This window comes from Poromitra crassiceps (genome assembly GCF_964638095.1).
Source record: "Poromitra crassiceps genome assembly, chromosome: 23".
Lineage (NCBI taxonomy): Eukaryota > Metazoa > Chordata > Actinopteri > Beryciformes > Melamphaidae > Poromitra > Poromitra crassiceps.
The window spans coordinates 1357480-1382249 of NC_139639.1; the positions used below are offsets into that span (position 1 = coordinate 1357480).

Sequence of the window (24770 nt, forward strand, 5' to 3'; positions counted from 1 at the left end):
CTCTCCCCTGGTGTAGGTGGCAGGCAAACCTCCCAAGACCTTTTAGCAGCAGCCATACAGAGCCCAGTTTTCCAAGAGGATTTTAGCACTAATGTCATCTTTGCTCAAGTCTTTTGGGCCCAACCAAAAGCTCATACTGCATCCAGAATAGCACAGTTGATCAGGAAATTGCAAACGGCTGCACAGTGTATGCAAATTCCCCTCATGGTGAGCGAGTACACAAAACAGCATGCCAAACTTACATTGTGCTTTGCATACATCTGACATCATTGCGATAGAGAGGCAAAGTGGAACGTCACTTCCTGCTTCAGCACTGTACCAGAGATTTTCATCCGCCATTTATTTTCCCATAGACATTTCGTAAAATGCTTATAAAAAGAGTTTTACTTGTTCAAACCAAACGGTACAGATATATTTAGAAACAGGGAGATCGCATAGCATTTCACTGGGACCAAAACATAAAAAAAAAATGTAAGGGTTTAAAGAAAATGTTTTTTCAATGTTGTTTTTTTAAGTTTTGGTCCGAGTGAAATGTTCTATGGTCTCTCCCGATTCTAAATATAGCTGAACCGTTTGGTTTGACCAAGTAAAACTGTTTTTATAAGCATCTTATGAAATGTCTATGGGAAAGTAAATTGCGGAAGAAAATCTCTGGTACAGTGCTGAAGCAGGAAGTGACGTTCACTTTGCCTCTCTATTAAAGAAACAAAAAGGAAATGCAGCTTTCTGTCTAAATTACAGTGTTAAGTTGCACTGAGGTCACTTCCTCACAGAGTACACACCTAAAAATGTGTATTTTCATATCAATCACAAGTATTTTCTACCAAGCCGTGGGTACAGAAATATGTGCAGTCGTAACGACTCTGCAACCTCCGTAACGGAGGTTGTACACGTTGTACATTTTGTATGCTGTAGGAGCTTTGGGTCATGGCCCCCCGTGTCGGCAGTCCAGGCTGGGGACAGTAGGAGGAGCCTCACCTGCTGTAGGAGGAGCCTCACCTGCTGTAGTAGCACCCTACTGTAACCCGCTGGCACCCAGCAACTCTGTCTGCACCCCACACGACTGTCTTAACGACCACAAAAAGGACCGGAGCAGATCTAGTCATACTGGATCTATGTATTCTAGCTATACTGGATCTATGACCACTGCTGCTGCAGCGGCATGGCATATGTGTTTTTTTTTGTTTTTTTCTTTCTTTGTTGCTCAGATGTGGATGACCAATGCACAACCACACACACACATACACACACACACACACCCCTACACACACACATGCACACACTGTCGACCAATCATCTTTTTTTGTTTCCTACAAAAGGCTTGAGTCACTTTTTTACTTCTGAGTTTGTATCCTACATCATTATTATTATTATTATTATTATTATATTATTATTATTGTGAGTGTGGAGTCCGATTCTGATGATGGTAGAATGATGAAGTTGTTTTGATGTTTATTTATCACGAGCTAGTTCCATGTTTGTTTTTTTTCTTCTTTTTTATTAATTGATCATTGATGGTTACATTCAGGTAAATTGAATGGAAAGATGATAGCAATGATAGGAGAAAGGAATCAGTTTTTGTAAAACCCAATGCTGCTTTTATTATTATTATTATTATTATTATTATTATTATTATTATTATTATTATTATTGCTGGTGGTGGTTTGTATCTCCTATCTCTAGGGAGAGAAGGGCCATTCAGAAAAGTAGTAGAATGTCTGGACAGGAAGTGCCGTTGAGACTTCAGCGGATGTGAAATGTGAATAAAAGCCAAGTGAATTTGACATGTTTCTAGAAAGTTTCATTTGTCATTAGCCCCGCCTTCTCTCCATCCAGCCCCGCCCTCTCTCCACCCATTTATGCCTGTTTAAGAGGCATAGTGTAATTTTGGCTCCAATCACAAGTTAAAAAAAAAAGAAGAAAAAGAAACGTCTTCAAATAGCTTTTAGGGCATTTTACATTTACGATTTTCAGGACTGCTTCCTAATATAATATAATATAATATAATATATATTAAAGCCATTCAAAATACCATTACAAATAACAAAAACAGGACATGCTGGAGCCTGATGGCCGCTGAACTCGTGCAGACACCCTATTAACATCTTTAAGTGTGTCTGAGGGAGTCATCCCCCTGAGGGAGGCCTTGGCTGGGAGAAGTGGACTGTAAAGCGTTTGGCTATAATGCTCTCTATTGCCAAGCCTGCAGAATCCACTTCAGAGAGAGAATAGCTCATCAGCTAGCTGTAAATACAGCTCACACGCCCTCACTTAGCCACACAGATATCGATGCACTCAACGTCAAAAGTAAAAAAAAACAGGAGGGCATCAAAGTGGGCAAATGTGGCGTTGGCCAGTGGGATCTGAGAACGCAGACGTTAGCGAGACTTGAAGTGCTTGCAGGCCTTGTATTTCCACTGTAACCTGTACGTTGTGTGAGAGGGATTGGTGTGTTGTGAATCAGTGCAAACGGTGGGATGATGCTCTTGCGTGACAATCCTGAAAATGAATCCAGCCCTCAAAATCAGAAGACTAGAGTCACTGGCCAAATTCCGGTTGAGGATGAAGGTGTTTACTGTGCACAAAAAAGTTATTTGTCTTTAATCCACCCATAAATATGATCTCTCTCCATCACATTCCATAGATTTCCTACTGCCGTGCTGACATCACTCAATGAAAACCATCTCTTTCCTTCCTCTGACACACAGGCTAAGTAAGGCACACATCTCCACGTGCCTACTGCTGTCAGCGAGGCCCTTCTATCGAGGCACTAGATTCTGCCCAGATTGCTGAGAATTTAGTTGTGATCCGAGCAAAAGGCCTGCTTTGCCAGGCGTAGACTGCAGCCACAGCCACAGTTCATAATGTCTCTGAAAGGTTTTAACTGAATTGTATTTTTTTTTAGCCTGGCTTCAGGCACGGCTCCAGGATTTTTTCTAAGGGGGCCTTGGGGGTGGCTAGACCAAGATGTGGGGGTGTTAAGAAAGTAGTCGATTTTCATGACTTCAGAGTTACTTTATAATGAAGTCTCCCCCACCCCACAAATAAAACCAGATATGGCACACAGCACATTAGAAAAATTTAGTTTTTAAAAGAATTTGGCCAAATAATATAAACAAATATAGCTATAATACAAGTGACCAGGCAATGACAAAAACTTTCACATGCAATGGTTTAGGCATGAGGAGTGATTGGTTAGGTTTTGACATGCAGAGTGATGATTGGTTGGGTCTAAGCATGATGAGTGATGATTGGTTGGGTTAAGGGCAGGAGGAGTGTTGATTGGTTAGGTTAATATCAGGATAAGAAAAAATCTGAAATAAGCCTTTTGATTGATTGACTTGATTCATGGATCGGATATAGAGACAAAAGATCCAAGCATGTAAAAGTGTAAGCACTTATTTCCAACATTGTTCCTGATGTTTTATTGTGTTCTCAACCTTTGAATTTTTTTATGTATTCCTGCTGGGCAGATGTATACGTATCTTTATCAATTATCAAATATATTCAATCAAGAATGGCTGGTTATTAACTTTACACATTTGTTTATTTCAAAATAAAGACACACTAAAATGCTTGAGGGGGCTTTACTGGGGCTTGGCAGATTTGTGAGGGGGCTATAGCCCCATTGAACAAAACTGATAGTGTGGGTTACTCTTTCAAGCCATGACAAGTGGAATCCGGGTTAGAGTCATGAGGACCAGAGGTAGATGTTTCAATAGATGTTTATTCTTTCCCATTTGTAGGTAGTTGGTTGACAGGTGGTAGTACAGACAGATGTCAGGTCAAACTGTACTCAGATGAGGACAAACAAGACGATTTGGTGTCTATAACAAAACGAATAAGGACAAAGGGTTTAGTTAAAACAACAAAGGGAATCAGCAGCTTTAACTAAACAAAAGGTAATCAAATACATCTAAATCAAACCAGAATACATTGAATCAATGCACTAAAAGAAACAACAACAAACTACAACTTACTCAAATAATGCCTCTGGAGGAAGAACCACCAACAACAAGGGAATGGAAAACACAGCAGACACAAAGCAGCCTACTCTGCAGCAGTCCAGGACAACGCTGAGTTGAGGCTGATTCCAGCCTCGTTAAGTGCAGGTGTGGTAATCAGGCCAGAATTAGGGGCAGGTGTGCTTGGGTGAGGGAAAATGGCTGGAGGTGAGGAAGTGGTGGCTTATGGGATTTGAAGTCTGAGAGTCACTTTTGTACATCCACCTTGCCCCGGTGGAGCGCCGTCCCTGCCTGATGTGTGTGTACTGTTATGTGTGCACCTATATACATTTAAATTCCATTATATATCTGAAACAGTCTCGCATAAGGGAGCAAAAACACCTGCCAACACTCCCAAAACACCCTAAACCCTGCTCTCATTTCCCTCTATAACTACCCTCATATAGCTCATGTCAACACCATGGTTTAAAGTCCAACTCAAAACCATAATGGTACACCACAGTTCCTTTTGCTTTAAGAAATGCCACAGAAATAACCTTCAAAAACCTTTAGAACCCTTAAAAAGAGAAATCCAAGATTGTCTCCTATATAGTATAGCCTACTCTACTGCACGAGGCTCAAAGAAGACTTGTTTAGTTCCTCCCATGGGATTAGTCCTATCTGGAAGGCAACCCACAGATACTGTCTGTCAAACTGCGAGGCAAATCTTTGCTGAACCTTCAAAAATAACTACTTCAGCCCAGGCAATATAAACACCCACAAGCTCACAACTCTGACTCTATAAAGATAAATGCACTAGTTTAAAACAGAATAAACACCTCGTATAACCTTGGACGAAAACACACCATCCATCCTGCCCGCATGCCGCATCCATTTCTATCGAGCGCACACCCCCAGCGATCACATGGCAGTAAGGCTGCAGTGAGGAGCTGTGCTGGGACCTTGACACGAGAGAGAGGCGTGAAGAGGTTCCACAACGTGACACTTGCCGGGACACATTGCTCTCCTGGAGAGGGCAGTTTGCCTTGAGAGTGAGGATGGATGTCCCCACTCCATAAACAGTGTTGGGCAAGTTACTTTCAAAATGTAATATACTACATATTACTAGTTACTTTCATTTGAAAGTAATAAGTTACTTTACAATAGTACTACAATATACTACTTTTGCATTACTTATCACCAAAATAACAGCAGCAGCAGAATGACATCGCCGCCCCGGAACCTACTTCAGCCCAGGCAATATAAAGTGCCTGGGGACCGTTCTTCTTCCAATCGTCGCTGGTCAGGCGACATGATGCAATGCTACAATGCTGCTGTGAAAATGTGTCCTCTGCGTTTGACCCATCTTGGCTCGTCCTCCATGGTTCAGGCCAGGAACATGGAGCAGCTGCATTGAAACACCCGGGGACCGTTCTTCTTACAACTCACTGGTCAGGTGGTGACCTTCTAAAGAATACAATGAATTTATAGACATTTTTTAAGCTAAGCTGATGTTTTAGTGCTATCAATGAGATTGGAAAACACTACATGAGCGTAACAAAGGCACCGTTTCTTGGAACATCCCAACTTTCTGAATCTGGCCGCACTACTTAAAATAATGGTAATTTCCATTCGGGGTTGGCACGATGGACGATAGCATCGACCATCGACCTCTGAGCCTTCTACATCGGACCATCGTGATTAATTATCTCTTCGAATTAAATTTTTTGCAGATTTAATAATAAAAAAAACTCCACTCAACCGTGACGCACGGGCGGCATTAAAGGAGAATTTTGTTTTTTTTAAACCTGCAGCCCTCTCCTCACATTAATTATGATCGGACGACTCACCCAGTGATCTCCGCAGCGTTTTTGTCCGTCCTAGGCGTTGTTGTGATCGAAATAGTGTGCAAGCCAGTCCTAGAATATAGCTCCGTGGGGGCCAAGTGGCAGCGTGTTTTCCTCCATCTAAATAGACAGTTTTATTCCCGTTTTCGGATCCCTAAAGAACCAGCAGACTGCTATTGTCCCCCGGGCTCTTTACAGCGGTAAAGAGCGCCGAGCGGTAGTTGTTACAGGCATGCCAGGAATCCCAGGCATCCCATTTCTGCCTGTGGGGTCAGTGAGACTTGCCTGATGAGAGTTGTGTCTCACTGACCCGACAGGCAAAAATGGGATGCCTGCAACCACCAGTGAAAAGAGCCCGGGGGAGAATTGCAGTCTGATCGTTCCTTAGGGAACAGTTTATGAAGATATGCGTCGAAAACATGCGTGTTCATTCAATCATTGACATCATTGATTTACGACGTATTAGTACAATCAAGTCCATTTTGTAAAAGTGTTGTCCCCAAGTATTGCTAACTGTGATGACTCTGACATCAATAAAGTTCAATCTCTTTCATTTGTACATATGTTTTGAGGTCTTCTTCAGCTACAATACATACAAGAACACTACATGCGCTTCAACCTCACAATTGCATGACAAACATGCATGAATGACTGCACCCACCCTGCCAATGGACTGTTTGCCAAATGACTAGTGCAAATGACCAGAAAGCGGTGTAATGCCTTGGAGTGTGAAAGTTGTTTTCCGGTATAAGCGCGACCCCGTCATCGCGGACATTTCACCAGTTCCTAGGTTCCTGCTCCCCCCCCTCCCCTCTCTGCTCGCACTCTGGCCAGAGTCCTTCAGTCCAGCCCGACAGGGACACAGACAGGGAAAATGGCAGCGGCTTGAGTCTTGCAAGCCGCCCAACGCTTGTTGAGAAAGCAACTGCACGAAGCGAAATGTGGAAGCATTTTGCTTACGTTGCTGACAGCGAAGGCAAGCTCCCTGGACACATCAAACGAAGCCAGTCTGTAAAAAGTGCTTCAACGCGACGCAGGTGAACGGATAAACATCGAACCAGCCAGGCTATTTCTCTCCGATAGGGATCCCTACTTCTTCAAAGATTTCAGTTCAAAGACTGGTTAGCGAATGTGAAGGATACAACATACATGCCCTCCCTTCTGTTGTGTTTCCGGTCAAATCTGACCGAGTGACTTCGTTTGTATTGTGTTTTTCATCCAATTGCCTCAAGACCTTATGTTATCCTCCACACTAGGCCTCTGAACATATACAATTGATGATCACCACTTGCATTGAATTTTGAGTGATTTATTCAACAATGTCACACCTATGATGTTTTCGGTCAGAATTGACCGCCATAGGAAATGAATGGGTATGAGTATATTATGTTCATCCTGCAGATGGAACACACACACACACACACACACACACACACACACACACACCTCTCACTTTCTCGTGCTGTATCATACAATGTATCAACTTCTCACAGGTGCAAGCTCTTTCCGCCTCGAGAAAGTAAAACCTCTCACTTTCTCGCGCTAAATGCCGCTCCCTTTCTGTCTCATGCATATTTGTGCCTTGCTCTCATTTGACTCATTGACACAATGAGTAGGTGACTGATGAGGCGAATTTCTGCCAGAGAGGTTCTGGACCTCATATTTGAACCAGATGAAGAGGAAATTGAACCAGAGATAGAGGAGGATGTCTCAGAAATGTTGAGTTGAGTTGAGTTGAGAAAACTTTATTTATCCCCGGGGGGCAATTCAGTTTCTACAGTTCATCACCGTTGCAAGTAAACATATTGTATTTCATTTCGGTCACAAAATACAAAAATACATACATACACAAGAAGGGAAATAGGAAAGGAGCTCAGTGTGATCAGACCGAGATAGTGCATTTGGTTCCTCGTGTCCCTCAGCGTACATGGATCTGAGCCGCAAGGGTGCAGGACGCAACATTGTTTATACACATGTAAAGTGCATAGGGTGCATGTGTAAACAGTTGGTTTTAGAAATACATAAAAAAATAAAATAAAATAAAAAAATAAAAAGTAAGATAAAGAGTAAAAAAATTTGCATACAGAAAAAAGTGCAAATGCTACGATACACAGTGTTATTGGTTCAGTGCCTACTACATGCATACAGTCAGTGCAGTTTTCTACTTCTCTGCATTCAACAGCCGAATGGCTGAGGGAATGAAGGACTTGGAGTAACGGTTTGTTCTGCAGGAAGGTGCCCGATAGCGCCGTCCCAGCGGCAAGAGGGCAAATTTAGAGGACAGGATATGGTCAGGTTGGTCCATAAGACCTTTTGCTTTCTGAACCACTCGCTTCTTCCAGAGCGGAAATGGAAGACAACAGCGATCCAGACTATGAGCCTGACCAACAACAGTCAACAGACCAGGAAGAGGCACCTGAGGGAGAGGAGCCTGAGGGAGAGGAGTCTGAGGGAGAGGAGCCTGAGGGAGAGGCCCCTGAGGGAGAGGAGTCCAAGAATGGCAACTCGTTCTGGCATTCATCCCGCCGGGAGGAGGCAGAATAAGAGGGGAAAACATAGTGAGGATGACACCCGGGCCAACTCGGTATGCAGTATCTCGTGTAGATGAAATCAAATCCAACTTTCAACTGTTTCTACCAGAGTCCATTGAAAAAATTATACTTGACATGACAAACTTGGAGGGTAGGCGTGTGTTTGGAGACACGTCGAAAGAATTGGACCAGGCAGCCCTCCAAGCCTACATGGGTTTGTTGATTCTGGCAGGACTTTATCAGTCAAACCATGAAGCATCTCCAGTAAACACAGCCTACATGGCAAGCATTTTAGAATATACAGTAATGTACAGTAAACACTATCTTTGAACTTACTGCAAAATTATAACATGAAATTCACCCCTGGTGTCATTCTGTCTGCCACCCCTTGATTCTACTTGCTTTGACTGTTCAAATGAGATGTCAACCATCAAAATTGGATAAGGGGTTCCAGAGATATCACTGTGCAAAACACACCGGCCAATTTTGACCGAAAACACTATGGGAAGGGGGGTATGACCGAACACAACAGAAGGGTTAAGTCAAACGAGTGTGATTTATTGTGTGACAAGCAAACTTATTTCACCATCGGAGTTTTGCTGACCCCCAAAATAAGGAGGATTCCCCATCCAAATGGACACGTCACTCCCCACCTGCTCTGCAGTGCACCCCCCCTCAAATACAGGCAATTTCGCTGCTATATTCACACATGTGAGCCCTCAGGTGTGAAGGGAAATTCCGGGAAATGGCTGATATTGCATTTACAGGCAATGTTCCTGTACGCATGTGTGAAAACGCCTAGAGAAACAGAGTTTCAGTTTCAGCCTGTTCTGAAGATGGAAGCGACGCATTCATTTGTGCTCAGCTTGAGAGAGAGAAAAGAAAAAGTGTGGGTAGAGAAGTGCGGTTGTCTGTTTCCTGCTCTGAGTTGGTTGCACATGATAGAGGAGAAGAGAAACTTTGTATTCTGTCAGTTGAGAGGAGAGCGGAGGACAGGGAACTTCAATGTTGTGCGTAATCCTCTAAGAACGACTGGGAGATTTTTGTTTTTTCACCAGAGAGAGCACCATGAGCCGTGGATCCGAAAGCAAAGCGCAGCACAGCCACAGCCACAGCTCTCTGCTGAGCCAGCAGGAGAATGAGAAGGTGGAGGATCTGCTGGGCAGAAGGTGTGCTGTAAGTCCTGACATGGCCTTGGAGACGAGGATTTTCCCCCTGTGTCTGTCCTGGGCTGCTGTGTGTGCTTTCTGATGTGTGAGGCTATGTTGTAAAGTGACAGGAGAAGGCATCAGGTAGTACAGGTTCTGCATCTTTACCAAGTCGGGCCTGGAGCCTTGTCTCTGTTGCCTTTGGCGGTGAAGCACTATGTCTCGAATCTGTATGAGCAAATCAAATGTGAGAGTTGAGCCGTTAAACCGCAGGCTTTCAGTAGCATTCAATGTGGATGTGTTAGAAACTAATCTGGTATATTCGTTCTTTAAGGCAGCTTTCACTAACACAGACCACACCATGGTTTGAACGAAAGATAATTTATTGCAAGTGGGTGTTTGGGTGCTAGAGCGTGAATGGGGTCGAGGTGCGGCAGCGTCTCTTCAGGAGGGTGCTACGGCCGTGACAGGAACCCGGAAGAGGGGCCGCGGAGGCCACGGAGGGAAGGGGCAAGCCGCGGAGGCAGAAGGAAGAGGCTGAGCGGGGAGGGAGGGGTGGGATGCGTGTGCGTGGGGACCCGGGAGAGCGGGTGGTGGACAGCGAGAGGCAAGAAGGGCAGACAATGCATTATAAACTGAGGTTTGATGGGGAAGGGGAGGGGAAGGGGGGGGAGGGGGTGGGAGGGCATCGAGAGGGGGTAGAATAGTGGGAATGTTGCGGTGGGCTGCCGAGGCGGGTGGCTGCGCTGGCAACTGGGGGGGGGGGGGGGGGACGGGCCGCTGGCGCTGAAGGAAGAGACTTCGAGGGGAGTGGAGAAGAGGGTGCGTGTGCGCAGGAGACTATGGGTGCGCCCCCGCCGCGCTGCGGCTGGAGGGCGGAAAGCCCCGCCGCGCTGCGGCTGGAGGGCGGAAAGCCCCGCACTCAAAGTACACTCAAATCAACTCTCAATAACTGTCAAACTATTCATCATTCATCTAGTTTGACAGTTATTGAGAGTTGATTTGAGTTAATGAGTTATTAATTTGAGTTAGTGTGGACCAGTGATGTCACTGGTCCACACTTTAACACTCAATAACTGTCAAATTAAATGACAGACTTCAAAACCGTTTACAGTTTTCTGATATACTACTGATGTTCTAATGATACAAAGCTGGTTGAAAATGGGCAGAGTGTTCCTTTAAGTGACATAAAAATTGGCCTAAGTCATCTAATCAGTCATCTAATCGTTTTATGTTACATAATTGACAGACAGTGTTATTTGTATGTCAATAGTCATCTATTGTTATAAAAAAAAAAATTGTGGAATAATTATATTCTGTATTTGGTTCAGTTTTTTACATTTTCTGAAAAACAAAAACAAAAAAAGTGACTTAGGCCATTATTTTAAGAGGGTGACGATACTATAGAATACAACAGAAGCTATAAAGCCAAAGTGACTGTTTTTACAGCAATGCTGCACTGCAAGCTGTTATCTACATGAGAGCACTTGAGGAAGTGAGTTGCCACCACCGTGCCATACCAGTGCCCCAATGCATCGTGTGTGTGTGTGTGTGTGTGTGTGTGTGTGTGTGTGTGTGTGTGTGTGTGTGTGCATGTGTGTGTTTGTGTGTGTGTCTAGGCCATGGCCACCGCAGTAGTCCAGCTGTACATGGCTCTGCCTCACAGTCCGTGCCGCTGGAGCCTGCAGCACACTGGAGTGGTCTGCTTCGTCAAGGACAACCCTCAGCGCTCCTACTTCATACGCGCCTTTGACCTGAAGGTAACCACCCCACACACACACACACACACACACACACACACACAGTCTCTCAGGTTTGGGCCCTCTTCAGACTGGGGTGTTCTAAACCAGGGTTTCTCAAAGTCCCCCCCAGTAAACGCACATCTGAGCAGACGTCTTGTGTTCTGCTCTAGAACCCCCAAACATGTAGTTTAGAGCCGCAGCACCGTCTTTTGGTGAGTCAGCCCTGTGATGTATTTACTGGAGTAGACTAAAAGGATGGAGACCTGGTAACGGTGCAGCACTATTCCTTTATTGTGCGGTAGGTAAAACAGCCACAACACTCCGAACAGTACCCAGTAGAAACCGGAACACCACACCCACACGTCACGGCTGGGCGGGGCCTACTTAAAGCTACAGCCTGGAGAGTGCACAGCTTCTCATGTCACATCCCCCCTCTCAGCTACAGCTTACCCTTTAACATGTAGCCCCATATAACTTTACTGCTTTGGTTAGAACAACAACCACATGCTTTCAAAATACCCACTAGAGTAAAGAGGTCAAAGGTGAACTGAACATGACCCACATACAATGGCACTTGAGAACAGCAAATAATAGAGTTGAGAAGGAAAAGGATATTATTCTGCTATTGCAGCACATAGTCCTTCAGTCTAGGTGGTAGCTTGGTTGTGCGCCCAGACCGGGTCTGAGTCTCCACCTGCAAGGGCTCTTGGTCATTGTCCATGTTATGTTCATTGTCAGTGATGGACTCTGCATCATGGTCAGAGTCTGGGTAGGAGAGGTCCTGTTGCTCCTGTTGATGCCTGGTGGTCCTGTCAGGCCTGAGGTGTCGGCGGTTCCTTCGATAGCGGACCCCAGCTGCCGTAATCACGTCATATGAGCGCGGTTCATCTCGGATCCGCACTACAGTCGCTGGCTTCCAACCATCAGCTGTCTCCATGCATACTCTCATCCCCTCCCGCAGCCGAGAGAGAGGAGACGCAGCCTTATCGTAGGCCTTTTTCTGCAGCAGCTGGCGCGACTTCAGTGCCTCCTGGACCCCATTGGGGGTGGACGGTTGCAGGGCCGCCGCGCTCACGGGTAAATTGGACCGCAGGACCCGACCCATGAGGAGCTGAGCTGGCGAGTAACTCAACCCAGTGACCGGTGTGTTCCTCAAGTTCAGGAGAGCAAGGTGTGGATCTACCCCCGTCTGTGCAGCGCACTTCATCATGTGTTTAACAGACTGGATGGCCCTCTCAGCCATGCCATTGGACTGAGGGTAGTGAGGGCTGGAGTGAGTTATCCTGAAACCCCACTCTGATGCGAACTGAGCCATTTCAGCACTGGCAAAGGGGACGTGGTCAGCGATAAGGTGCTCAGCTATGCCATGACGTGCAAAAACACCCTTGAGTTTAGCAACCACTGTCCCTGATGTCTTATCTGAGAGGCGGAGCACCTCGGGATACTTTGAGAAGTAATCGACAATCAGGAGGAAAGGACGGCCGTGAAAGTCAAAAATGTCTGCTGCCACCTTTTGCCATGGCCTCTCCGGCACTACATGAGGCAGCATTGGCTCCCTCTGGTTACTGGGGAGTTTCTCCTGGCATGATACGCATGCCTCTACCATCCTGTGCACATCTGCGGTGAGACCTGGCCAGTACATGAGCGCTCTGGCATGCGCTAGTGAGTGTTGAATGCCCTGATGTGCAGTGTGGAGCCGCTGGAGTATGTCAGCTCTCAGAGCACTCGGAATGACGATGCGCTTGTCAAACATGACGAATCCACCTTCAACGTGGAGGGAATGTCTGATGGGCCAATAGGGCTGGGCTGTGAGTGGAGCCCGCCTCTTTTTGTCAGGCCACCCATTCATGTGGAGCTGCTGTAACAGCTGCATAACACTGTCTGTCTCTGTGGCCATCTTAAGCTGAAGCATGATGTCTCCCCCTAGTGGCGGGTGGTCGATGACTGCATAGATGACTTTCTCCTCACTTAGATCACATTCCTCGTACATGGCATTTGGTGGCACAGCCCGCGACAGTGCGTCAGCGATTAACATTTCCTTCCCAGGTGTGTAGACAACTTTATAATCATACTTCTGGATCTGAAGGAGCATCCGTTGAAGACGTGCGGGGGCTTTTCCAATGGGCTTAGTGACAATGGCCTCCAATGGCCTGTGGTCACTCTGTATTGTCACTGGGACACCGTAGACATATTGATGGAATTTCTCCAGTGCAAACACTATTGCCAGAAGCTCCTTTTCTATCTGGGCATAATTCTGTTCAGCCCCAGACAACGCTCTGGATGCATAGGCTATTGGCTGTCTGTGTTGCATCAGACAGGCCCCAAGCCCATCTTTGGATGCATCTGCTTGTATCTCAATGTCCTCCCCAGGAGTAAAGAAGCGGAGCACAGGTGCCGTGCTGATGACTGCCTTCAGTTGATCCAGTGCAGCTTGGTGCTCTGGATGCCACTGCCATGCCACATCCTTCCTGAGGAGCTGCCTGAGCGGTGCTGTGAGCGCAGACTCATTTGATATGTACTGGGCAAGATAGTGTACCATGCCTAGCAGCCGAAGAAGAGCCTTTTTGTCTGATGGTGCAGGCAGCTGTGTGATTGCTGTCACTTTAGAGTCATCTGGGCGAACACCCTGTGCACTGATGATGTGCCCCATGTACTTCACCTCATCCACCATATACTGTATCTTGTCTGGATTGAACTTGACGTTCAGAGTTTTGGCTCGCTCCATGACTTGTTGCAAGATCTGGTCATGCTCTGTTTTGCTGGAGGCTGCAATTATCATGTCATCTGCTATTATGGAGACACCCTGAATGTCCCCAAAGTACTCTGAGTTCATCTGTTGGAAGACTTCGCTTGCCGATTTTATACCAAATGGGAGGCGGTTAAACTTGTACCTCCCCCATGGGGTGTTGAACGTACATAGCTCAGAGGACTCCTCATCCAACTTTATCTGCCAGTACCCGTCCTTCTCATCAAGGATCGTAAAGATTTGTTTCCCTGACAGCTTGCTCTGCACGTCCTGAGGGGTGGGTATGTTATAGTGCTGGCGCAGTATGGCGTCATTGAGATGACTGGGGTTGAGACAGACCCTCAAAGCGCCATTCTTCTTCTCTGTCACGACTAGACTGTTGACCCACTTGGTCGGCTTTGTGACCTTACTAACTACACCCCGTTTTTCCAGATCGTCAATAGTCTCTCTCAGCCTGCCCTCCACTGCAAAGGGAAATTTTCTACACCCGTGAATGACAGGAGGAACCTTGGGGTCTGTGAAGATGCGGTGAGTGCCGGGAAACTCACCAAGACCAGTGAAGACGGATTTGTAGCGGCGGAGCAGCTCCCCTTTGGTGCGTGGGGCTGACTGGCCCAGCGTGTGCACCCTCCTGACGAGACCCAGCTGCACACAGGCTTTCCTGCCTAAGAGGGGCACGTCAGATGCATCGGTGACGAAGAAGTGCAGGTGCGCTTGTGTACGCTGTGTTTGCACATGCAGTGTCACCACCCCCTTTGGGATGATGCGTTGCCCACCATAAAGCTTCTGGCATACTCTTCGCGCACGCGCTGGAGGCGGGGCTCAGAGGAGGGCGCGCGCACTCTGCGCGGGCCAAAACAGAACATACTCAGTGCGCAGCTCCAGGCTCCAGGCAGTCTGAATGAAATTGAATGTAACGTTCCCAATTCTATGTATTAAATTATAAAAAACGACCCCTCCACATTTGGGAAGGCTAAGCCACACAACTAGTTCGTTATAATCGAACAGCATGCTTTGAAGGCGACTTTACGACGGTGAGGACTCAATCACAGCAGATATCCGCTGATAGCCTACCACGGAGATCTCAGGCACAGGCAGCAAAACCGACGCGCTGATAGAAAAATCTCCATGGACGCGCCGCGCTGCGCTCAGGCCTCGCCCCCCGACACGCCCCGTGCGATGTCGTCATAATCGCCGTGCGCCCTATGCGCTTGGCTGGGCGCGAAGAGTATGCCAGAAGCTTTAGCCAGCAGAACAGTCTTAGTCGGCCTAAGGTCCATTTTCAGTGGGAGGGTTTTCGCTATGGCTTGTGGCAACACATTCGCTGAGGCGCCTGTGTCCAATTTGAAATATACACTCCTACCGCCTATACGCAGGTTTGTGTGCCATGCTTCCTCATCATCAGCGGGAAGGGGTTCTGGACCAGTATGTGAGACCGCCCCTATGAATAATGTGTCCATTTCCTCAACATCAGTGTCAACAGGGGCAACATCCTCGGTGGCCTTGCACATGACCGCAAAATGGTTCCTCTTTCCACACTTGTTGCATTCAGCATTGTATGCAGGGCAGCTCCTTGGCTTGTGAGCTCTCCCACACCTGCTGCACTGGAACCGCTGCTGCTCGGCGTGTGAGCGCCTGGCCGGCTCCGCCTGTCGTCCCGACTGCACGTTGAATTTCCTGTATTGGCGGCCCGGCTTCTCAACAGCATCCACAAACTGCTCGCCTGGGCTGCTGGCCGACATGGCCCTAGCCTGGGCAGATGTTACTTCCTTAGCCCGGCAGATGTCCATTGCTTTAGCTCATGTTAGATCAGCGATGGAGAGCAGCCTCTCCCTCAATCCACTATCAGTGAATGCTGAATACTATTTTGTCCCGTATCATGAGATCCTCTGTGTCTTTGAATTCACAATTACGTGCTCTCTGCCGTAGCTCCGTAATAAACTTGTCAATACCAGCTTGCCCATCAAAGCTGTGTGCCCAGAACTGATGTCTCTCAAAGACTGTGTTTTTATTTGGGGCAAAATAGGCTTCAAAAGCCTTTATTACTTCATCCAGCTTTGGCGTGGCTGAATCCTCATAATCAATGTCCAGCGTGTTGTATATCTCCAGTGGCTCCTCCCCTATGCAGTGAAGCAACACAGCGATCTTCCTTGACTCAGGCTTATCACTCAGCCCTGCAGCAACAAAGTACAAACTCAGTCTTTGTTCCCACTTCCTCCAGTTCTCCGCCAGGTTACCAGTCATTAACAGCGGTGGTTATAGCCACACATTGCGGGGGGGGGAAGCAGCTGGGTTATTTAAATGTTCCTGCGGATGCTGCGCATGTGTGCCGGATAGCCTGATCTTCCTATACATTTGCAGTGAAGTGATGACGTTTGCAGTGCAATCTGATTAGTGTGCCCTTGTGGGGTGAGATTTGTGGTGTGAGTTGCAGTGCTCATTTGCAGTGCCCTAAACAAAAGGGGTGGATTTGCGGTGGTTTTGCTGTGGTTTTGCTGTGGTTTTGGCAATTAGCCCATACACGGGAGTAGCCTATACGGCCTATGTTGCTGGCATTCAAAAGGGGGGATTGAGAACGCAGACTGTGTCCCTTACCTGTGTGTAAGGCTGATGGTGCCTTAAATTATTAATAAAGATTGTTATATTTTGCTAAACCATTGGTTTCCTCATCTTTCCATTTCAGCACAGCATATATTGTGTTTGGGCGCTCTACATTCTCACATGTGAGACAAGGTTTATTTCAGTATTATGTGATCTCCTTTTGATAACTAATGTAATACCTGAAGTCATATTTTTTCACCTCCATTCACTGAGCCTCCCCTGAAACTGCTTGGATGCTGCCTGCCCCCCTGGGGAGGCCTGCCTCCCTCTTTGGAAACCTCTGTTCTAAACAAAGTGCGTTTACATGGACTTGAGTATCCCGGTTATGAGGCTTATCCTGGTTTTGATCATATTCGGGATATGGCGTTTACATGGAAGAGAGAGAAAGCAGGTTAGGCTACTCATATCCCTGTATACATGATAAGTAGTAGTATCCTGGTTGATCACTGTATGCTATTTGCGCAGGCGCCTGTGATCGTTACAATACAAACCGGGGTCATTATTATTATTATTATTATTTGCTTATATTGGGTGCGTGTGACGTGACGTCATTCACCTTTTTTGGGCAAAGACGTGGGATTCCCTTGGATTCCCTCTTCATGGTGGAGTGTCCCTGTTTGCACGCAGCGCGCGGCTTTGGCTTTAATTTGAGTCACAACACCTTCGTCCTGTAGTCTGTATACTACAGACTTGAATAGGGCAGCATTTTGATGCTTTCTCCTATCTAAGCTGCTAAGCATTTAATTATTTCATCACCGAAATACAAAACTCGGCAAAACTCTTTCCTCATCGCTTCAGAAGTGAGACTTTTAAGTCGAATTGCACTGACATTTGCGCGTGAGTATTTCCAGGTAAAACGATTAGGTATGTGCGGGACCTACAGCAGCGAGGTTAGAGAGGAAAATGCCGGCGGTCTGATGAGGAAGTAGCCTAATCGTGCGGCACTTCTATACTTTCTAATGTTTACTGGACGAAATTCTGATAGTGAAACGGGTCATTTTGCGCAAGCTGTGTTGTGTACGGTAGCCCCTCGCGTTGGAGGGTGTTCACGGTGTGTTTTGCGTTGTTTGGTCATGAAATTTGGGGGTGCCTGCCATTCTGCTGCCTTTTGTAGATGAACTGAACTGAAGCCGCGCCTGCGCAGGAAGTCTGCTGCGGTCAGAAAGCAGGATAAGGTGTATACATGCAGCAGTACCCCGGGTTCTTTCTGAGTACTCCACCTCGATAACCGGCTTTCTCAAAACCGGGATAAGGGCTTATCCAGCTTTCTGAAACCGGGATATGATGTTTTTACATGCGCAAACACAAAAACGGGATACTCCAAAACCCCGACAGTAACCGGGATACTCAAGTCCATGTAAACGCAGTCGTACACAATGACAGAAGATTACTCTGACTGCTGTTGCGAGGCTGAAATATCTATCATCTTTTCCCCCCCATAGGCAGGGAATCAGGTGTGGGAGCAAGAGCTCTACTGCCAGTTTGTCTACTGCTCTCCTCAGCCACACTTTCATACTTTTGCTGCTGATGTAAGCAAGAACACACACACACACACACACACACACACACACACACACGAACACGCACACGCACGCACACACACACACACACACACACACACACACACACACACACACACACACACACACACACACACACACACACACACACACACACACCTTTTCTTTTATTGCAATTTCTTGATATTAAACATGCAACTTCCTGTCTTGAGAGAACTTCAGAATATTTATAAAATATAGTTTTTGATGAGTGTGTGATATCTTGTTAATTTCTAACACAGGACTGTCAAGTGGGGCTGAACTTTGCTAATGTACAGGAAGCCGAGGCTTTCCAACACGCTGTGGAGGAGATAATGAAGTTAAGAAATAACCGCCCAGGTCAGCCAGTTCAACGTCTCCATGTACAGTAGTTGTTTGTTTTTGCAATTACAATTAATGTAATTGAGTTTTTAGATTATGGTTCATAGCCATATCTTAAAGCATAACTCCTGACTTTACGATATTCATATAGTATCTTTGTAAACTATCCAGATGGTTCTTTGACTCAGTCCAAAAACACTGGTAATACTACATCAATGTGATCCAAAGGGCTAACTGCAATAAGTTTACTTATTCTTAGTCAAATCAATTTAAATCCACTTAACCCTTGTACACTGCTAACTAATACTTACCCTTCATTGTTATGCCCCTCCCATTGTCCTGTTTTGGCTAATTATTTTTCTAATGATAAGAATGGTAAAAAAAAAAAAAAAAACTTTTTTCTTTTTTCTTTCAAACATTTTACCTTCAGATGAAGCTATACATACCAAAAATATTTATTCATTTTCAGAAATGTAACCCATTATAAGCCAGTTTGTCTTGACTATAAACAGTTTCACTTGCTGCTTTTACAGATTTCCACAATCTCTGCACAAAATATAATCCAAAGGGAATGTTTTTGGGTGGGATTATCACAGTGGGGTCTATGTAAAAGATTATTACCAATATTTATTTTGTTCCATTGTTACTTTTTATTCAGTGACAATTTAAAAAAAAAATGCACTGTATATTTTTTTAGACCATCTAATTCACCATTTTTGGGCAATTAGAGTGAGTCCTTCTGGGCAAGTACTAACCATTTTTGGCCTCAACAACAATAGAGGGAGAATCTTTTTTTCCTTTTTTGCTCAATCTCATGTTTGCTCAATCTCATGTCTCAATGTTCATTACTTTTCAGAATTTCAACCCTTTCAATGCCAGTTTTTAGTAATTGACCATTTCCTTGACCGGCCAAGGGTGCATTCTGTCATTCTGATGCAGGTCATAAACAGACTCTGTCTAGCCTAGTATGTGCATGATCAGGACACATCGGGATGGGGCTTTGGTGGGGGGGGGGTGGGGGGACAGCTCAAGTTGCTTGTGTGTGTGTGTGTGTGTGTGTGTGTGTGTGTGTGTGCGCGCACACACACACACACACACACACACATCCATATGAACACCATTTTAGCTGAAATTATTTATTCCATTGGGCTGTAGTGGTCCATAATGCAGCACAAACAGAAACCAGCTAAATTGATTGCAATAGATGCATGAGAAAATGTTGCAATCTGCTGAAAAATATTAAAAACCATAATTTTGAAGCCTTATGTCCAAAATATCTGGAGGAAGTCATAAAAAAATGCTTTTTTGTAAAAAGTGTCTTGGAGCTCAAAAATAGCACTTTTTTGCACTTTATAGATGCATGCCATACATGAGAAAATGTTGCAATCTGCTGAAAAATATTAAAAACCATAATTTTGAAGCCTTATGTCCAAAATATCTGGAGGAAGTCATAAAAAAATGCTTTTTTGTAAAAAGTGTCTTGGAGCTCAAAAATAGCACTTTTTTGCACTTTATAGTGGTTTTCAATGGGGAATCTATCTATTCATTTCTGGATATAACATAAATGCAGTAAACATTTTTGATTCCCGGGGCCAAAAATGAGCTGAGGCACTGAAGTGTGAAAATCCTTGATATATGCCCCAATCCCCCACCCAATTTCAAAATTCATCGCCATTTGACCATTTATATCACATTTATAACAATGCGCACACAGAAAATTACACTGCACTAGCCCAAAATGTACCAACACTGTACAAGGGTTAAATAAGGATTATTTAAACCAAAATTTGAAAGCTTTCAGACAAAAACTCTTTATATATTCAGATACATCATTAGCAAGCAGTCTAAAAACCAGTATTATGTGCTTTATATGTTTAAAAATAAATAATAATAATAATAATAATAATAATAATAAATACATAATAATACTACAATAATACAGTACAATAATAATTGTTTTCAGAGGGTAAACAGTAAACGAATGGTTACCTTTCAACAGACATTTGCCACTGGGTGGCAAACATGGCCACAGCAAAGAAAGAAGCATAAAGTTGGCAGCGATGTTCCGCCGCTTTCAGGAGCGCTGGAAAGTTGAATACTTTTTCACTGAAAGCTGAACGTTACGTTTGACTCATTTGCCAAGAGACCTTCGCTGTTATGAAAGAGTTCAATGTGAAGAGATATTACAAGATGTGCATCCTGGTGGCTCACCTGGTAGCACGTGTGTGACGGAGGTTCGGTCCTTCGCGCGGCCGACACGGGTTCGAATCCGACCTGAGGTCCTTTGCCATATGTCATCCCCTCTCTCTCTCAGCAGGGGATAAAGTGAAACAGCCTATTGAACTATTGATTTAAGGACTAATGTTTAGAGTACTATTGTATGTTTCTTTTAATAACTAATTTTACGTGTGACTCATGTTATATTATAAGTCTTTTCACATTATCTAATCTGGCCCCCTTTCAATAAAGTTTGGACACCCCTGCAATAAAGTACACAAAATGTAGAGCCGTTAGAGCAGGGAACTAATGAGGAACTAATGAGGAACTTAGTTAATGGTCAGTTGTTCTGTAACTCCGAATCAAATTTCATAGAGAGAGTATGATGCAGCACTTTACTTTAGGGGACACGAAAAGGGCAACTAACGGACCAGTAATAATTAAGTAATGATTCAATACTCAATTAACTACTAAATCAATCATATCACCTGTCCATTAGTTACCAATTTTGTGTCCCCTAAAGTAAAATGCTGCATATTTGCCACTCTATCAAATTTGATTAGGAGTTAACTCAAGAACTGACCATTAACTAATAGTTAGTTCCTCATTAGTTCTCTGTTAGCGAAATGGGTTAACTTTCAGGAAAAGTCAGTTGCAGAAATGCAACTGATGAAGTGCTGCAAACTGCTTCCCTCCCCCCCTCCACACTCATATCCTCTATTGTTATTTACAGAAAAGAAACAGCGCTCCCTGCCGCCAAATGCTAAGATCCAATAATAGTGTTGACAAAATGAATAGCTATAGTGAAAGTAATCCTTCCTTCCTCTGATCATGTTGTCTGATACGTTTACAGGCAGAGACAGAGGCCTCCCTCCACTGCCACACGGCAAAGGTGGGTGTGTCCCTCTTCCTCTTCCTCTTGCATGTCTCCCTGTTGGAACTATTGTTACCACCCATGATGCATTGGGGTCAAAACAAGTGCCAAACTGTATCTAATCTGTATCTACTGCGAAACCAGGACCTGGCATGGCGGCTTCTCCCTCCATGGCCACAGTGGACATCCAGAATCCAGATATCCAGGCTTCACGCTACCGCTCCGTGATGTCACCACCGGCTCCTTCACATGTGACGAAGAGGAAATCCAAGAAGAAGAAGAGCAGCAAGAAAAAGAGCTGGAAGCTCTCCAAAGCAGACATAAGGGCACCCAGTGGCTTTAAGTGAGTATGTCAGGCAGTGAAGTTTGGTGTTAATTATCTAGAGGAGAATCGTCGTTGTTTTACATGATCCTCTCTATTATCAGATCTATTTGCTCAAAATAGATCTGCCCAGAGTTTTTTTTTTTTTGCGCTCACACCTGTTTTCCCTCCTGTCAGGCATGTTAGTCATGTCGGCTGGGACCCCAACAACATGGACCCCGATCTGGTGAAGCTGCTGGGAGCTGCTGGGATCGGTGAGGCCGACATGCAGGACGAGGAAACGTCCCAGCTCATCTACGACATCATCGAGCAGTCTGGAGGCATGGAGGCGGTCAAGAAGGAGGTGAACCAAGGTGAGACTGCATCCTTTTGTGCCTCCTCGCCAACCTCGTACTCGTACCCATTACTGTGAGGGTCTAATGCAGTCCTTCTCAACCTTTTTCATATCAAGGACCATCATTTAGTCCACATTCGAGCCACAGACCCATTTGATGAGATTTTGTCTCTCAGACCCAAATATACTCATACATTTGCGGGGGAACCCCTGGAACCCCCTCACGGACCCCTGGTGGTCCCCCGGACCAAACATTGAGAAACACTGGTTCTAAAGTTCAGCTGGGTTGTAATCCATCATCTTGTCTTTTCTCATTCCTTTCCTCTGTAGCTGGACCTCCTCTGCCCCCTCCACACGGCAGGCAGGGCGCTCTCCCTCCGGTGCCCGGCAGCTTCCCCTCCTCTGCCCCGGCCCCTCCAGCTCCTCGGAGCCGCGCAGTGCGCCCGGTGCGCGGAGACCTACCACCCCCGCCACCGCCGCCGCCCTCCATGCCGTCCCACCACGCCGCCCCCCCTCCCCCTCCCCCGCCTCCCTCTGGCCCGCACCGTTCCCCAGGCGCTCCGCCTCCTCCTGCGCTGTCTGCGCCCAGCAGGGGGGGCCCTGCACCTCCACCTCCTCCTCCCCCTCCGCCCCCACAGGCACCCAGCTACTCAGACTTCCCTCCTCCTCCTCCTCCGTGCCCCGGCCCCCCACCACCACCCACCCCTCCATCTGGGGGAGGAGGAGGAGGAGGTGGAGGTGGAGGTGCAAAGAGGAGTAAAGCCATCCATTCCTCTGGTAAATATGAATGATTAATTGCTCCTTCACATTCCATAGAAGGCAGTTCTGAAAACCTTGAATCAAGAGAGTGAAAAAAGTTCCTGTGGATTTTCCTTATATATTATATATTTGCCCATATGAACTTAATTTGACTGTGACTTTTACTCATCAACCCCTAACTTTTGCAACAGTTGGTAAATGCGGTTTGATTTGGCACAGGTTCGTTCATCGCCGTCTGGAGTACAACTTGAATTAAAACTGTGCGAGTGATTAAAATACATAACATTCGATATCAAGGACTGAAAGTGAAAGGCTAATTTGAGAATTCAGAAATCTTTATATATTTGTTTGAACATCTCCAGTGTAGAATTGATCAGCATGACAGCACAAAGCACCGTTACTCACAATGAAGGTTGAATGGTGGCTCTGATGAGAAGATATTTCCATTTAACGATTGCTCCTTGTCCTCCTTCCATTGAAAAGAGCCTTTCTAACTTTTGCAAAAGACAGTATTTGGCAGAACAACAATCAATACTAAATCTGAGACAGGTTAATTCCCATTTTTATAACATGTACATATAAAATGATCTTCCTATATTTTTCATACATTTGTGCAAAGAGCCCTAATAATTCCCTCTAAAACCACCACCGACAAAATGCATAACTGGAAGAATGCTGTTTGCTATTATCCTCAACACACACATAGGGGTCACTAGAGCACAGGACAGTAAGGGAGTCATTCCTCAACACACACATAGGGGTCACTAGAGCACAGGACAGTAAGGGAGTCATTACATGACAACAGCCAATGGAATAGTTTGAAAGAATACATTACACCTTACAGGCAGCATTATACATCGAGGTTGCAAAAAATGAGAGTAAACTGTACAATTTGCAAACAAATAAGCATGCAACATAGCATTTATACCCTTATAATATTATCATACAATACAAGAGTAAACCAATGGATTGACCATATCCTGACCATATATATTATATTCACAATCAATATATTACATTTTCTATAAACAACGGCATGAGAGCGTCACCTGCGTTTTGTGTGAGAGGAGGTGACGCACAGTGTGTCAAACATGGAAGTCCACCTAGAGTCCAGACATGGAGGACGCCGTCATCGGTCCCCCGTCTCTCTAGCCCCGTCTCTAGGGGCACGGTGGCTCAGTGGTAGAGCTGTCGCCTCGCAGTCAGAAGGTCCTGAGTTCGATTCTCGCCTGGGACACTGTGGGCGCTGTGGTTGTGTTCCCCCCCCATATCTTCAGTGCCTACTGCCCAGGTGGGGTATCTCGTCGTAAGGGCCTTTCTGTCTGTGTGGAGTTTGCATGTTCTCCCCGTGCTCCCCCAGGGGGGTTCCTCCGTATATAACCCCCCCCCACTAAAAACATGCAGAAGATCAGATCGTCATCGTCATCCGACCAGTGACGACAACATCCGAAGTCGGTCCCAGGGCGCTGTACGAGAAAGCGACCACTGCTCCTGGCCTGCCCCAGGAGGAAAGGACAAAGCCAGGATGGGTTAAATGCAGAGGACAAATTTCACCGGCCACCGTCAGCATGTGTGTGTTGTGGCCCTCCGTGCATGTGTTGTAGTGTGTTGTGTGACAATAAAGACGGGCTGCCGTCTGAAATCGTTTTTTTTTTTTTTTTTTAGCCGAGGCCTTGCTCCTGGCTCTCTGTGTGTCTGCGGCTGGTGCGTTTGCGCTGCTGCTGTTTGGGACTGAGCTGCTCCCAGTAGGACTGGCAGTACTGGTTTATCAGTCTGATCTCGGGCGGGAAGGGCGTGGGCACGAGGGGCGACTGCGGGTAGGGCT

General features: G+C 45.8%; 1 protein-coding gene across 1 annotated transcript; it reads left to right on the forward strand.

Moving 5' to 3' along the window:
- Positions 1–9390: 9390 nt before the first annotated feature.
- On the forward strand, positions 9391–24131 carry LOC310797334 (actin nucleation-promoting factor WAS-like; the record flags this gene model as incomplete). The annotated part of the gene is made up of 9 exons (XM_083659703.1): positions 9391–9498; positions 11090–11230; positions 18002–18088; positions 18361–18457; positions 21510–21548; positions 21675–21873; positions 22030–22205; positions 22517–22862; positions 24110–24131. 9 exons carry the CDS (start codon positions 9391–9393, stop codon positions 24129–24131), a joined length of 1215 nt encoding a protein of 404 aa, XP_083515829.1.
- Positions 24132–24770: the final 639 nt, after the last annotated feature.